Consider the following 15,870-nt stretch of genomic DNA (forward strand, 5'->3'; position numbering starts at 1 on the left):
GGCTAAGCATCACTGTGAGGGTGGGACTACATACCAATATATAGTAATATATAGATATAGCAAGTGTTTATGATGCTGAAACCAGGATACTTATAAAAGTGGGTATGCTGAATAATTTACTTCATCCTACTATATGTTCCTATAGTACATCTTTAACAACCACCTGAGCCGAGTTTCATGTAGCGTGTGTATGGGGGGGCCTTTACAGCATTCCATATCCTTCATCTAACATAAACATCTACCAGGATGACTCTTCACTGCACTCAGTTCACTCTACTTCCCATATCTTGCTGTATGCATTTTACATGCTCCAACCCCCATTGCCATGTATGGTTAAACTAAAGCGATCTACATGCTTCAAAGCAAGAGTAACCAAACATACTCTTTTCTTTAGAGTTTAATTCTAATAGTGACAAGACACAGAACATTTACATCATGCTTTTCTCCTGGCAGACTCAAAGCACCAGAGCTGTTAGGGAGTCTTGGCCAAGGTCCCCTCACTGAATAGGTGGCCGGCTTACTGAACAGGAAGAGCTGATATTTGAACCATGGTCAACTGTGTACACTATCCAGTCACTTCCTCTGTCTGGAGAACTTCTATTTTTGTTCTAGGGAACTGAAATAATTTTGCGGTTAACAAGTGTAACGCTCTTACCTGCTAATGGTTCCAGTGAGGGCTCAGGCAGCACCGGGTTGCTGCAGGTAGCTTCCTCTTCCGATTTCTGCAGCGGCATCCCCAGCACCCCTGCGGCTGTGACTCAGCATGTACGTTCCTCCAGCCCTCCTAGGTGGACGCGCCCGTCCCAGAGCAGTTCTTATAGGTTGAGGAGGCGGGTCTAGTGGGTGTCAGCTGACACACTGGTCAGCTGACGCTTTTCTGCTGGCACCTTTGCTGATTGGCCAGTTCCTTTTCTGGGCTGGTCTGTAATCTTTTCCACCTGTATATAAGCTCCGTTCATTCAGTTGCTCACTGCCCGTGATAGCAATCAGTACGCTGTTTTTGCTGGGCACTTTATCACTCTATTTCAATGCAACTTTCATTATTGTGTTTCAATGCGACTGCCAGACTGACTTAGATATGACCTTAGCTTTACTGACCACTCTCTGCCTAGCCCTTTGTACTGCAGCCATCTGATCTAACGTGTATGACCTTAGCCTGTTACCGACTCTGATTCTACCTAGTTCACCGTACTGCAACCAGCTGATATTGTGTATTGGTCCACATAGCACCTAGCGTGATAATAAGTTATTTGCTTTTATTGGTCTGGTTGGCAGTCTTAAGGTGCCCATACATCTGTCAACTTTGGTGGCCGATTGACTAACCAATTCGATTATTATAGAATTGGTAGAAAATCGGTGCCGCCACGAGCAGACCTGACTGACGATGTGACCAATTTTGGGCCAAAATTTGCGCCTGATGCAAGATGTTGGCCCGAAGTTGGTTGATCATGTGTGCAGCGGTAGAGACGCCCGATTTTGGAATGAGCTACGAAACAATGAAACCCTCGCCACTGTCCACCTAATGTATAAATGTGTTTCCCCCCATGAGTGCATTTATACATTACCTGTCCTGTGTTAGCCTCCGAGTGGTGTCCGTCCATCTTCGGGTGGCTTTTTCAACTCCGTACACGCCACTGGCGCATAGCGTGTGACATTACATGATATGCGCCACCACCAGCGTGTATGCAACTGATAGAAGAGCCACCCAGAGACGGACAGACACCACGCGGCGGCTGACACAGGACAGGTTTCTTTATTTGTTAGATAGGAAATACTATAATGATACTGATAATTGTATCTTTTATTTGTTTTGTTAGCAAGCCACCAGCTCTATTTCCACATTCGGAATATTTTCATTTTAATGTATTAGTTATTTCAATTTTGTTTGTGTTTATAAAAGCCATTTCTAAACCTGTTTACATTTGTGTGGCTATCTTCACAAAATGTTTTTTGTTTCCTTTTTTATATTCTGTTTGTGTTCCTCTACTTGAGTTAACAGATATTTCCCCCTCCTGGGAAGAAAGAGCTTGTCCTTTCTTGTTCGTCCTCTTACTGGCCTGTGAAATGCTAATAACTCTAATAAATGCATTCTAGGATAAAATCTTTTCATGTCTTCTGTCAAAATGTTCTGAGCAGATATAACTTGTTTGGCTAATAAATTTGTTAGTCAAAGAGTTGATTAACCTCCAAGGAGAATTAGAATTCACATGACGTTTTTGAAGCATGGAAGCAAAATAATGAAATAATGCATGGGTTTGCTTGGGCCATATTCACAAACATTCAGTAGAGTTGTGCACAGTGGCGTAGGGATCACCATAGCATACATAGCAACCACTATGGGACCTCAAGTCACAAGGGCAGCTGGTCCTGGCTGCCTGTATTTTTTTTTTCTATTAATGCAGCCACCAGCAGACACTACCATACCAACCTTTCCTCTGGATGATCATTGCAGAGAAGAAGGCAAGTAAAAAGGGACTATATTTCCCCTTCTGCCTCCCAGTACACTGATATGGTTCTGTTCCCAGCCGACAATACGTTTTTAGTTCTGCCCGGATCTGGAAACAGAGTACACAACACTTTCCCCATTCCACCTATTGGATCCTTTTGATCTGAGGTTGTGGAAGGTGTGACGCAGTTGCAATAAATTTTGCAGGTATTATGGGTCTAGGTTGTGTAGGGATTTGAATGTTAGCATGCCAATTTCGAAAAGGATTCTCCATTTTATAGGTAGCCACTGTAGTGAGCAGAGGATTGGTGATATGTGGCAATGGCGGGGTTGGCTTGTTAACAGTCTTGCAGCAGCATTCTGTACTAGTTGCAGGTGGTGTAGGTCTTTATATGTAAGGCCTGCAAAGAGGGTAATACAATAGTCCAGCCATGATGTGAAAAAGGCGTGAACTAGGGTTGGAAGATCTGCTGGAGGTATGAGGAGCGTAATCCTTGCAATGTTCCTTAGGTGTCACAACAGCTGAAATTTGATTCCTGAAGTTTATTTCCACATAATTATGACTTTATCATGCTGGTGCATGACGAGATAACGTACAGATAAATAAACAATCACAGTACAATGCATAGTCTTAGAACGGTCAGAACTTGTGCACAAGTAAGGTATCGAGGTACAGAGTCGTAAAGCTAAATCGTAGTCAAACTCTAGCTGGGTCATACACGTGTATCAGATGCCAGTCGTATTGCGGGGATCAGACAGTAACAGAGTCAGGGAAAGGCCGAGTTGGTAACCTAAATCAGATGGCTGCGGTACAAAGGGCTAGACAGAGGCGAGGTCAGGAAACAGGCAAAAGGTCACTACACAGATAAATCACACAATAGATGTTACTTCAATAATATCAGGAGGATATTACGAATGAATTACATTTACAGCTATCAATGAATGAAAACAACAACGACTGAATAACTAGAGTACATATATATTGTGCGTCTACAAACACAATATATAAATGTAGCTCAATGTTAGCTAGCTAGGCCAAGAACCAGCGAACTGATTAGTATCAAGGCCAGTGAGTGACTGAAATCACTGGCCTTAAGTAATTCTCTCAAAACCACAGAACCACCCCCAATTAGTGATGTCACATGTGACGTCACTTGCCATCCTCCCTTACCCTTCTCTTGAGCCTATAAGGCTCACTCCAACTTCCGCGTGCGCAGTGCGACCTTTGAGTCGCGCGTGAGCCGGACGATACCGCCGGAGGAATGCCGGGGATGCCGCCAGAGGACGTCTGATGCGAAGTCCCGCATCTTAACATAGATGAGATAAGTCACGTTACCCCAATGTTCTTAATGCAGGTCTCAGGAACTTGAAAATACTAAAGAAAAAACAAACCAAAAAAAAATTAGACAGTGGTGTCCAACATTTTTTTTGATAACAGTTTAACTCCATGGAGACCGCTCCATGCCCATGGGCGTGGCCGCGGCGGCAGCCCCAGGACCGCCTAACGCCTATTGGCGTCAAGTCCTGGGGCTGCAATTTGCAAGAGATTGCGCGCAGGCTGCCCGCCTTCAGTCTGCGAGCGGCTATTGCCGCTCGGGAAACTGTTAGACAGCGAAACCGCCGTCTTTACTGTTAGTACAGCGCTGCGATCAGCAGCAGCGCTGTACTGGGGACAGCTGTGTGACACGGCAGAAGCCTATGACAGCCGATCACCGTGATTGGCCGGCTGGGGGGGAGGGTGGGGATTGAAGAATAAATAAATAAAGAAAAACAGTCAAAAACAGAAAAAAAAACAAATATAAATATTTATTAAAAAAACAACTTTGGGGCGATCAGACCCCACCAACAGAGAGCTCTGTTGGTGGGGGGAAAGGGGGGGAAATCACTCGTGTGTTGTGTTGTGCGGCCCTGCAGCTTGGCCTTAAAGCTACAGTGGCCATTTTAGAGAAAATGTGCCTGGTCTTTAGGGGGTTTACCACTGTGGTCCTCAAGTGGTTAAGGTTGGGTTCTCACTTGAACTGTATCTCCAACGGCCAGCCAGATTGGGCAGTCCAGAACCTGCTCTGGTGGTCCATTAGGAATCTGGTGGCGGATGCATTCCACTATAGGCTTCTATGGGAAATGCATCAACTTGTCTAGAAAAATCATGCAGGTCGTGACTTCCACTGGATCTGTTTCTATATGCCATCTGTGAACGGACCGTATTAATAAACTCTGTGATCTGTTGACATTTACATTTTCAATCCAACAAAGTGAGAATAAAATTCATACCATAGTACTGATTACTGTGAAATTTACAAATGTTTATTTTTCTCCAGAGTAAAAAGAAGAAGACATCCGTTGTTATGAGAATACTGAAGTACAATGCTCCGGAATGGCCATACCTTGTGCTAGGATCACTAGGCGCTTGCATCAATGGAACCCTAACTCCGCTGTATGCACTGCTCTTCAGTCAGATACTCGGGGTAAGCATGCTGCACACTTGCTATGCATAATTCATGGATACCGACACACAAATGACAATTTACTTTGTATGACTTAGAACATTATAACTGGCTCCTGAGTACAGGTGGGTGAAAGTTCCCCATTTCATTTTGCATTACACTAAGGCCCGGTTCACATTAGCGTTCGCTATCAGGATTTTCCGGATCGGATCCGGAACGCATACTGTACAAACGGAACGTACGTTCCGCATAGCAATGTAATGTCTATACGGACGTTCACACGCGTCCGTTCCGTACGTACCGGAGCCGGATCGGATCCGGACTCCTTTCCAACATGCGCTATCTTTTGGGTCCGGATCTCCGGCCCACGCATCCTGACCGGAGCCTGACAGCACCATCCGGAACACAGAAACCAATGGGAAACGGAAGGCACAGAATACACTGCCTACAAAAACCTGACGTTCTACCCCACTTCCTATGCGTATCCAAGCGGCCATTTCGGATGGGGACACATGGGCCAAGCATGTCTGGAGTGGAGCAGCAGTGACAGACGTGCTGGAGCTGTTTTGGCAAAATGTCGGAGGTGGAGGTGAGGCCTACAGCGGAGGAACCTGATTCTACAGGTGCACCAGGTGCACCTTCTGCTGACCCCAACATTTTTTTATTTAATTTCGCTATTTTTTGCCCACGGATCCTGATGGCAGCCTGATGCATGCCTGATGCAAACGGACCGGATCCTGATCGGATCCTGATCGGAACCGTACGGTTCCGATCAGGTCCTGTTCCGATCAGGATCCGATCAGGATCCGGTCCGTTTGCAAGGCAAAACGCAAGTGTGAATGGGGCCTAAACATTAAAAAAAAAAGAAATGAATGAAAATGTATATATTTTTAATTTTGTGATATGGAAGGACAATGGAATGAGTTGAACTGGGCAAGGGTGTATGCAGAGTCCCTTGCCCCCTCCACCCCACTGCCAGAAAGCCTACTTCCTTTAAAGTGAACCTAAAGTCACCCCAAAAAAATGAAATGAGGGGCGATATACAGGCTGGGAACGCAAACAATCACTCGTGTTCCCATGCCTGTCGGCCGGTGACGGCCAAACCGGAAGTGCTCGCCGGCGGGTCCTGGGACATCGGAGCGGAGCTGCGAGGGCACCGATCATCTGCAGGGGGCTGAGGGAAGCCCCAGGTGAGTTCATCTCATTTTTTTGGGGTGACTTTAGGTTCACTTTAAGCAAATCTGAAGCAAAAATAAACTTAGGAGATAATGAATCACATATGGAGTACAGATCACAAATAGGACATTAGTATCAAAGAAAAAAGTCTCATGTTGTTTCCAGTACAGGAAGAGTTAAAACACTTGAGATGTTATCTATGCAAAAGAGCTTCTCTGAGCTATTTGACCAACTTGTTTGAACTCTGTCCTGTTTTCTAAATAGCTTACTTTACTGCAGCAAGGTTCAAAGGACCTTTAGCTCCGCGCTGTTTTACAGCTTAAAGAGAACCAGAGACGAAGCACCCTCATGTATTTTATTACATTTATCAGTGGGAACATGACAGTAAACACCTATCAAGCTTTTAGTTTTAGTTTTCTCAGTCTAATCTATCTGTTATCAGCTGTGATAACAATCCACCGACTGATTCAGTCTAGGTTTGACCTGGAATCATTATAGCTGAGTCACTCTTCTGTGGAGTCTTTTCAAGCCCAAGCCTGCCCCTCCTGGCTCAGATTTCCTACTCAGAGCTGTTGACATGGGAGGGGCTGCTGTTGCCGAGAAAGAAGCTCTGAAACAGACAAGTGTATCTGTGTGCATTGTGCAGCCAGTCATTATCTACTGTATGCAGTTTCATTTCTATGAGAGACACTTCCTACAGGCAACCACACAGCATGCCAGAATAATAAAGTTGAAAGCACACAGATGAAAGCCTGCAGCAGCCTGCTTGTCTATAGTCTCATAGAGGCTAGACAGCACATCCAGAACAGCTTATAACCTGGAAGCATAAGGGATATGAGCCGGCGGCCATATTGAATATTTCCTGGAGCAATAATGGATAAAAAACACTCAAAAAGGAACACCAGAGTGGCGAAATGATCAGGTAGAGCATTTATTCTTTACAAGCTATCGACCGATACGTTTATTTTGTGTGAATCGTTCATCTCTGGTTCCCTTTAACCACTTCCCCACCACTGTTTTTTTCCCCTTCATAACCAGAGCAATTTTCACATCACACTCCTACCATTAATTCGCCAATAACTTTATTGCTACTTATCACATTAAATTAATCTATATATTACTTTTTGCGGGACAAAGTAGGCTTTCTTTAGGCAATACTTTTTTGCTAAGTGTTTTATTTTATATACATTTTAAAGGGAAGAAGAAAAAAAAATAGCAAAAATCATACTTTCTCAGCTTTCAGCCATTGTAGTTTAGAAATAAAATGTGCTATTGTAGATAAAACAGACACACTTTATTTGCCCATTTGTCCCAGTTATTACAATGTTTAATTTGTAAAAGCAACAGTAATATACCCTCATGACATACATATAAAAAAAGTCCCTAATGTCCAGTAACTATGTAGTTTTTTTTAAAAATGAAGTAGTGATGTATATTTTTATTTTTTTATACAAGTTTTTTTATAAGTGTTTTATTTTGGTAACTATGGGGTAGGGTGGAAATGTTTAAAAAAAAATCATAATTTGTTGGTGCTTTATAAATACAATAAATAAATATTTAAAAGTGTATTATGTGTATTTTACTTTTTGGCCACAAGATAGCACTACATTTATAGTTCCTGCCTGCTGTCAACAGTAGACAGAAACTAGTAAATGTTTACCCGTTTGCTTTTGGATTTAAATGAGAGCTGCGTCTCACAGCCGCAAGCTCCCAATCATCACAGGCACGGTGATCGGGGTTGGGAACAGCTGTTTCTCATACCCCAATCACAGAAAGGCACGATTGTGGCGATTGCGAACGGGAATGGCAGAAGTAAGTAAACAATGCATATATTTACCCCCCTGATCCACAAGTGAAGTAAACAGGGATGTATATATACATACCAAGGATCCAGAGGTGGTTAAAATACAGAGGCCCATATGCAATTCACTTTTTCACCTGAGTTTTCTCCTAGGGGATAATTTTAAACTTGTCAATAAAATGCCTTTTAAAGCACCAGAAAGCAAGAAAATACTCAAAATAATTTTGATAGTACTTTTTCACCTACTTTTTGGTACTTTTTTAGTTGAAAAATGCTGGAAAGTTGTTTTAAATCGAAGATGAAAAATGATCTCCTAGGAGAAAACTCAGGTGAAAAAGTGAATTGCATATGTGTGGTTTCTAAACTACAAATATGACAGAATGATGCAATATTATAAATAAAGCGATATAACTGGAAATATAAATATCAGATTTTGCTAATAATGCTCTATTAATTATCCATACTACATATACAATTAATTATATCATATGTTTATTTTTGCTTCAGTGTCACTTTAAAGTAAAATAAATCAGTAGTACTATTTGCCTCTAGCAGAGTTCCTTAATCTTGCTAGTTAGTAAAGCAGCTTTGCTCCCACCTTCCCTCTTCATATTTTCTGCAGATGTCCCTGGTGGTGGATTTCTTGGAGTTGTTTTAGAATATTTTGAATAAAAACAACAATGCAGAAGATCGTGTTTTAAGCATTTCATACAAATTAATCACCTGTGTGTATTAAATAGGGCAAGAGAAAATCAGGGATTGGCATTCCCTTACTAATTTGCTGAACAGTGAAAATAAATTGGGGGCTGACATTCCGATATTGGCTGGCCAGTGGAAATAAATAAGGGACTGCCATTACCCTTACTTATAAGCTGGCCAGTGAAAATAAATGGGGACAGGCATTTCCTTACTTAGTGGCTGGCCAATGGAAATAAATGAGAAACTGGCATTCCCTTAATGGCTGGCCAGTTGAAATAAATTGGGGGCTGGCATTCCCTTACTTGTTAGCTGGCCAGTGGAAATAAATGGGGGGCTGGCATTCCCTTACTTGTTAGCTGGCCAGTGGAAATAAATGGTGGACAGGTAAACCTAGAAAAACAGGAATGTCCAGCACTGTTGACTGTTAACACTAACTAAAAAAAGTACTGGACGCTATAAGCAGTAACAACAATAATCTACAAGTGTGTCTATATCAGATAAAATTTGATTTTATATATAGACACTTGTGTATTATTATTTTTATTGCAATTACACTCCCATACTGTTTGGCTGTAAAATGGAAATAAATAGGGGACTGATATTCCCTTCGACCTTTTCTGATTGGCTGTCCAGTGAAAGTAAATGGAGAACTGACACTCCCTTACTGATTGGCTGACCAGTGGACATAAATGGGACTTATTGATACTCACTTACTAATAAGCTGCTGAAAGGTACAATGTGGGCAGCCAGTGCTGCAAGAGAGTCTTTGAAGGTACTAGAAGACATAGAAAACCACTTCTCTCCTTTTAGTTTAAAATTAGTCCGATTATGATTTTTAGAAAACTGATTACTGTATATTGTGAAGTTTTTGTTGAACTCAAAATAGGACATTTTAAAGCAAACTTTTCTTCAATTTTTTTTAAAGAGAAGTAATACAAAAATGAAATATTTACAAAATGGTTTGTGTAGCAATAAAAAAATGTTTTCAGAATGAATGAGAAATGCTCAATGCCCACAAGGTAACAGAAAATTAAGCTGCATACATGAGAGGAGCCTAGCAGAGACCAGCAGGGGGCAGCCTTGGTACTTTTGTCTGATAACAAAAACTGACAGGGCCCATCTCTGCTCCCTGGTAGGAGAAAAGGCATAAAACATGCAGACAATAAATGCATTAGACTAAAATAGAATATACAAATACCACACGATTTGCGTCAACGCCTAATCGTGTCACAAAACAGTCCTACTCGGATGTAATATTTTTATGACTTGATTATGCAGTACTTTTCTGCATGCTGGGAGTTTAGTGCAGACTTGCCAGACTTTTTTTTACCCTCTGGGTTATTGACATGTGAAGATAAGTAAGCTGTGTGGTGTCTTGTTTTGCTGCAGTTAGTGACCTGACAATGTACTCTGTAAAGTGCTGTGGTAGATGTCAGCACTATATAAATACATAATAATAACAATAACATTAACATGGCTAGGATTTGACTTTGGGACACTTGTGCCTTAACTTCAGCTCACTTAAGTCCCGTATACACAGGGGGATCATTGGGGGACCTCTGTTGCCTGACAGGGATCAGTTCATGATCCCTTGGGCGGTAGAGTAGAGCCAACACTGCACAGATGCGTCATCAGCCTTCTGGCTAGCGGCGCATCTGTTGCTATGCTGGCAGCAGAGGGAGAACGAGCGGCGTGTGATTGAGCAGATTCCGGTGAGGTGGGGGTGGGGGGGCAAGGAGAACAATGTGTTCAGGCATTGGGGGTAGCTAAAGAGCTGGCATGTCAGATCTTTAGCAGCTGTCGAGCAGCCACTGTACACACACTCGTCTGACTCCTGATTCTAAACCATGATGGTTGTTATTGTCCTCCAAGGCTGAGTTCAGACTGGCATGTGTATGTAGCTTTAGCCATTGCATATTTGTTAACTGATCACTATTAGGTGACAGTGATTACCTGTTTGAAATTAACATTCCTGGGCAGGGCCGTTTTTTGGGCAGTGCGGTCAGGGCGACTGCCCTGGGCACAGACTGGCAAGTAGAAGAAGGGGGCACAGGCAGAAGGACATAACCGCTAGGTAACTGTTGACGCGCGGTGCAGCCAAATGGAAGAAGAAGATTACCAGCGTGATCACCTTGCTTGACTCCTCCTAGGCTGCCTGCGTCAGATGTCAAGTCATCATCACGTCACCACCGCGTGATGACACCTGATGTCCTGTAGCGGTACTGCAGGCTGTCTGTGCGCGGCGCCCATGGAGGAGTCAGCTTTCCAGGATCTCTTCTCCTGTGTGTTTTCCTGGTCCCTGCTTACTCCTGGATGAGCAGCTGGTCGCTAATAAGTAGGCAGATCTACTTGTGACCTGTGGCTGTGTAATTGTCCCTAAAGAGTAAGGGTTTGCAAGTCCATGGGGGCTGGGGGTGCAATTTTTACACCCTCGCCCTGAGTGCAATTTAGCCTAGAAACTGCCCTGTTCCTGGGTTCCAACACCTTCACCATAAAGGCAGCTGTTAGAAGTGAAACTATTACAATTTTTCCTTTTTTGCCCTTCAGAGAAAATCCTGGTGTCTCTCCATAACCTAAAGGTACTGATTTCCACCACTTCCAAACAATTTCATACCTGGTACAGCCTAAATAAACCCTGTATGCAAGCTATTTAATGTAATGCTGTGTTTGTGCATTAATGTGACGGTTCCAGCAACCTACTCTCAATAACGGACATAAATAAATTATTTGCATGACTCCACTCACCTGTTTTGGATAAGAGGTGGATGTAATAATATATATATGTAAATACATACCTTTAGCATCATGAAAACAATGCTGCTTTTTAGATCTGTTAGACGCAATTGATTAAAAAATCATATTGTAAAGAATCATATTCTTTTTACATTATGTGGTTAATTTATTAATCACTGATGATTAACTATTCTGTCTGATTTTAATATTTTTTTTCCTGTATTTTAGACCTTTTCGCTGCCAGATGTAGCTGAACAAACCAGACAAATTAATGGGATCTGCCTTCTGTTTGTCATTATTGCAGCTGTGTCATTTGTCACCCAGTTCTTACAGGTGGGTGAGCTTATACAGTACTGTTCTCTCCCCAACGTGCATAATGTGATTTTATACACAAACTGTTTTTTTTTTCTTGTTAGACTTTGAAGAGATTTAAAGGACATCCGAGGTGAAAATAAACTGATGAGAAAAACAAATATATCTACCCTCCTTCTCCTAAAAATGACCTTTTTTAGATATCCCATAGTATTATTTTATATTTCAATCTAGTTTTTAAGTTTTTACTGTTTCATTATCTCTGCTCAATGACACCTTCATTGAAGTGTTCTAAAGCTTAAATCTATGAATTATTGACCCTTTTTTATCTTGTTCCTGCTCTCAGAAGCCATTTACTGACAGGAAAGTATTTTATGGCTGTAATTAAGTGAGGGTTATGCTATAGTCTGACCTAGTCCAACTCTGTCCCAACCCAGACATAAACTGTCACTTGCATACCTGATGTTTAACTCTTTCAGGCAGAGAAAGAAAAAAGGAACACAGCCTAGTTATTTGTGTGCTTGGCACTGTACATACACATGTCTAGCTCATCATGTCACATGTCACCTCAGTTGTCCTTTAAAGCCTGTGCCATTTTTATTGCTGTTAGTAGCAGGCAGTGGTGGGTGTTTTTTTCACTTCCTATGGTGGTGACTGGTTAATGAAAAAGAGGAACTAAAGTGCGCCTGACATGTTATGTAGCATGTTGAGACAAACGTGAATGTACAGTACTCATTCTGCTGAGAACTTGTCTCTGTACCCTTTAATTAACACAGAAATGGTTAATAAGCCAGTACTTTAAATTCCAGCTTCGCTGCAGTCAAATGAAGTATCTACTTGGTTGATTGCCTTTTAAGGTGACCACATACCAATTTATTTATTTTTTTTACTTTTTTTTTTCATTACGATGAAACTGATCCAATTTTTGGTTGATTGAAACTTTTGTGTAAATTGTTTAAGACTGAAATTTTGTGATGTGTGTTTGAGATTACCATGGTTTTGTAAAAAAAGAGATTGTATATGGTGAAAAAGTTGGATGGGTTTAAAAACCTTTCACTCGATAAGTACGATTGATCCCTTTGATTTTTAATATGAATACCTTTTTTTAATCTATCAGTATCTCATACCATCATCATTCTCTGTTTATCATTATAATTTTGGTACCACTGAGCACCACTCTTCATTTAGCACACGCTCCTGCAACCTCATTGAATTCTGTTTATTAATTAAAATAAAGTTCAGTACAGTTACATTTTAATTCTACTTAACGATTACGTTTCCTTATATATTATTTTCAGAATACATGCAATACTAGTTCCATATTTTTTTAATGTACTGTACATATACACATACTCTTTCATAATTCTATCCTTTGTTTTTGTTTATACTGTACACAGGGCCGGATTTTCCCGTAAGGCACTATAGGCTCATGCCTACAGGCGCCTGATGTTGGAAAAGTGGCTCACTCCCCTCCCTGAGAGCCTTCCTCCCTCCTTCCCTTTGCAGAGTCCTGATGAGAGTGGAAATGGGAGGTTACTCACCCAGCTCTCGGCATTCCACTGACGAGATCTCCCTTCAGTCAGGGGCACCACTAGCTACTTAAAACAGAGGTTCCTCTAGCTACCTAATACTAGGGATACTTCTGGCTACCTAATACTAAAGGGCATCTGTAGCTACCTATGATGTGCTAGGGAAGTAAGGGAGAAGTCACAGCTGGGACAGCCAGCACACTTGCGGTGCAGTTTGGTGGGGGTTTGTAGAATTATGGAGGGCAAAATCTAAGGTGCCAGGACATCTGGGCCTATAGGCTCCTGTGAGTTAAATCCGGGCCTGACTGTACAAATAATAAATACAATTTGCTATATACTGAACACATACAACGTATTCAGGTTGAATACAATTGGATAATCTATCACACACCATAAAATTCTTGGTGAAGTTGGTCTGAATTTTCCAACATGTCCAATCTCAAAATATTGAGAAAAACTGATAATCAGATTTCTCGGTTGAATAATAAAAACCTTTCTGTATAACTGTTGTCATTGAATTGCGGTAAAATTGTGTAATGTGTGTGGCCACCATTAGCCTTGCAGCATTTGAAATTTGAGCACAATAGTGTTGGGATGTCTCTATTTAACCGATATGGCTATTTTCAGGGTTTTGCTTTTGCCAAATCTGGGGAGCTGCTGACTCGGAGGTTGAGGAGAATCGGTTTTCAGTCAATGTTGGGCCAAGAAGTTGGATGGTTTGATGATCCTAATAACAGCCCTGGGGCTCTGACTACCCGATTGGCCACTGATGCATCACAAGTTCAAGGGGTAGGAAAACATGACAGAATACCTTATGTCCTATTGATATATTTATTTATAAATAAGATGTATTTCCTGTGATGATACCAGTTATAAAATGAAAGAAGAAAATGCATTTACCAGAGCTTCACTTTACAGATTGTTTTTGGGTGGCAATTGCAGCACATTGCACTGTACAGACAACATACTCTGTTCCTGGCTGAGCAGTGGATACGACTGTATGGAGAGTGGAGGGGTGGCAGAAGCACCAAACCATTCTGACCGAGTTGATCCAACCTGACAGTTCTCTAAAAGGGAGGCAGATCCATCAGGTGTCCTCTGAACATATTTAGATTTTGAGCCAAAATGATGAAGAATGATCGTTTCAGCCAAGGAAAATCTAAAGCGTGTACATCAAGCACCTGATCAAATCAGTGACATTTCTATAGAATAAGTTAATCATATTCACTTACCAACCATCAGTATCTGAAACTAGAACACACCAATGGAAATCTAGTTTTCTGCTTACACTATACAAAAATGGACGAGCACCATCACCATTCAAAAACCAATCTCATGTTAATACTTTATGACATGGAATGTGCAGAAGAACCAAATGAATCCATGTACAAAACAAGAAAAGGGTAGGTCCAAAGTAAGACAAGAGTAGGTCCATCATAATGTTAAAAACATTCAAAATCAGCAGAATGTTTGCAGTGGGTAAATAAAAGAATCAGAAGTGTAATCACTCACTAATCATCAGGGCTCAAGTTTATAGATTGCATAAATATAAATTGTAGAAAACACACCAGCAATGTTGCAAAAAGACCCCTGGCCAACATGGCAGTTTTTTAAAAATTTCCGCTGAGGCTCTGGCCAGGCCATCTGTGCTGCCACGGCCCGCCTCCAGCTCAGCAGCCGTGGCCTAATTGGTAACTGCAGAGCGCAGGCAGAGTTCTATAAAGAGAACCCGAGGTGTGTTTAAAGAATGTTATCTGCATACAGAGGCTGGATCTGCCTATACAGTCCAGCCTCTGTTGCTATCCCAAACCCCACTAAGGTCCCCCTGCACTCTGCAATCCCTCATAAATCACAGCCGTGCTGTGAGGCTGTGTTTACATCTGTAGTGTCAGTCTCAGCTGCTCCCCCGCCTCCTGCATAGCTCCGGTCCCTGCCCCAGTCTCTTCCCTCCAATCAGCAGGGAGGGAAGGGATGCAGGCGGGGACTGGAGTTCTGCAGGAGGCGAGGAGAGCAGCAGACTGACACTATAGAGATAAACACAGCCAGCTCTGACAAGCTGTTTGTCAGCAGCGTGGCTGTGATTTATGAGGGATTGCAGAGTGCAGGGGGACCTTAGGGGGGTTTGGGATAGCAACAGAGGCTGGGCTGTATAGGCAGATCCAGTCTCTGTATGCAGATAATATTCTTCAAACCCACCTCGGGTTCTCTTTAAAGAGACTCTGTAACAAATTTTTCAGCCTTAGTTCTTCTATCCTATAAGTTCCTATGCCTGTTCTAATCTGCTCTGGCTTACTGCAGTCTTTCCTAACTGCACTGTCTCTGTAATAAATCAATGTATCTTTCCTCTGTCCTGTTTGTCGGGCTAAGGTTTGATTGTGTGGAATGTGCAGGGCTGCTTGTGATTGGTAGAAGCGATACACACCCTCTGCAGGCCCCCTGCACACTCTGAATGACTCACACACTATGCTTAGCTGAGCCTATTAGAAGCTGGTTAGTTTGTTTGTAAACACTGCCTAAAACTGTTAATTACAAGCCAGGATTGCAGCAGAGAGTGGCAGAAACAGCACAGAGGGGCACAGGAGAAAATAATGAATAGAATGGTATGCTTTTTATTGTAAGAATATTAGAGTACAGATTCTCTTTAAGAGCTTTGGCAATCTTCGGAAACATGAGCGTGACTGCCCTGCCGAGGAGGGGGGCGGAGCACCACCTGTGACCCATTGTCATTTT

The 15,870-nt window shown here is 42.1% G+C and overlaps 1 protein-coding gene across 3 annotated transcripts in view; it reads left to right on the forward strand.

Moving 5' to 3' along the window:
• The window catches only part of LOC137524985 (bile salt export pump-like), a 196,114-nt gene that overhangs the window by 133,026 nt on the left and 47,218 nt on the right, over nucleotides 1-15,870 (forward strand). For all 3 annotated transcript variants that reach the window (XM_068245584.1, XM_068245585.1, XM_068245583.1), the window contains exons 19-21: nucleotides 4,765-4,911; nucleotides 11,528-11,632; nucleotides 13,768-13,929. In XM_068245584.1, the coding sequence (XP_068101685.1) occupies nucleotides 4,765-4,911; nucleotides 11,528-11,632; nucleotides 13,768-13,929 (414 nt within the window). The remainder of the gene's footprint in view (nucleotides 1-4,764; nucleotides 4,912-11,527; nucleotides 11,633-13,767; nucleotides 13,930-15,870) is intronic.

Source organism: Hyperolius riggenbachi, chromosome 7 (assembly GCF_040937935.1).
Source record: "Hyperolius riggenbachi isolate aHypRig1 chromosome 7, aHypRig1.pri, whole genome shotgun sequence".
Taxonomy (NCBI): domain Eukaryota; kingdom Metazoa; phylum Chordata; class Amphibia; order Anura; family Hyperoliidae; genus Hyperolius; species Hyperolius riggenbachi.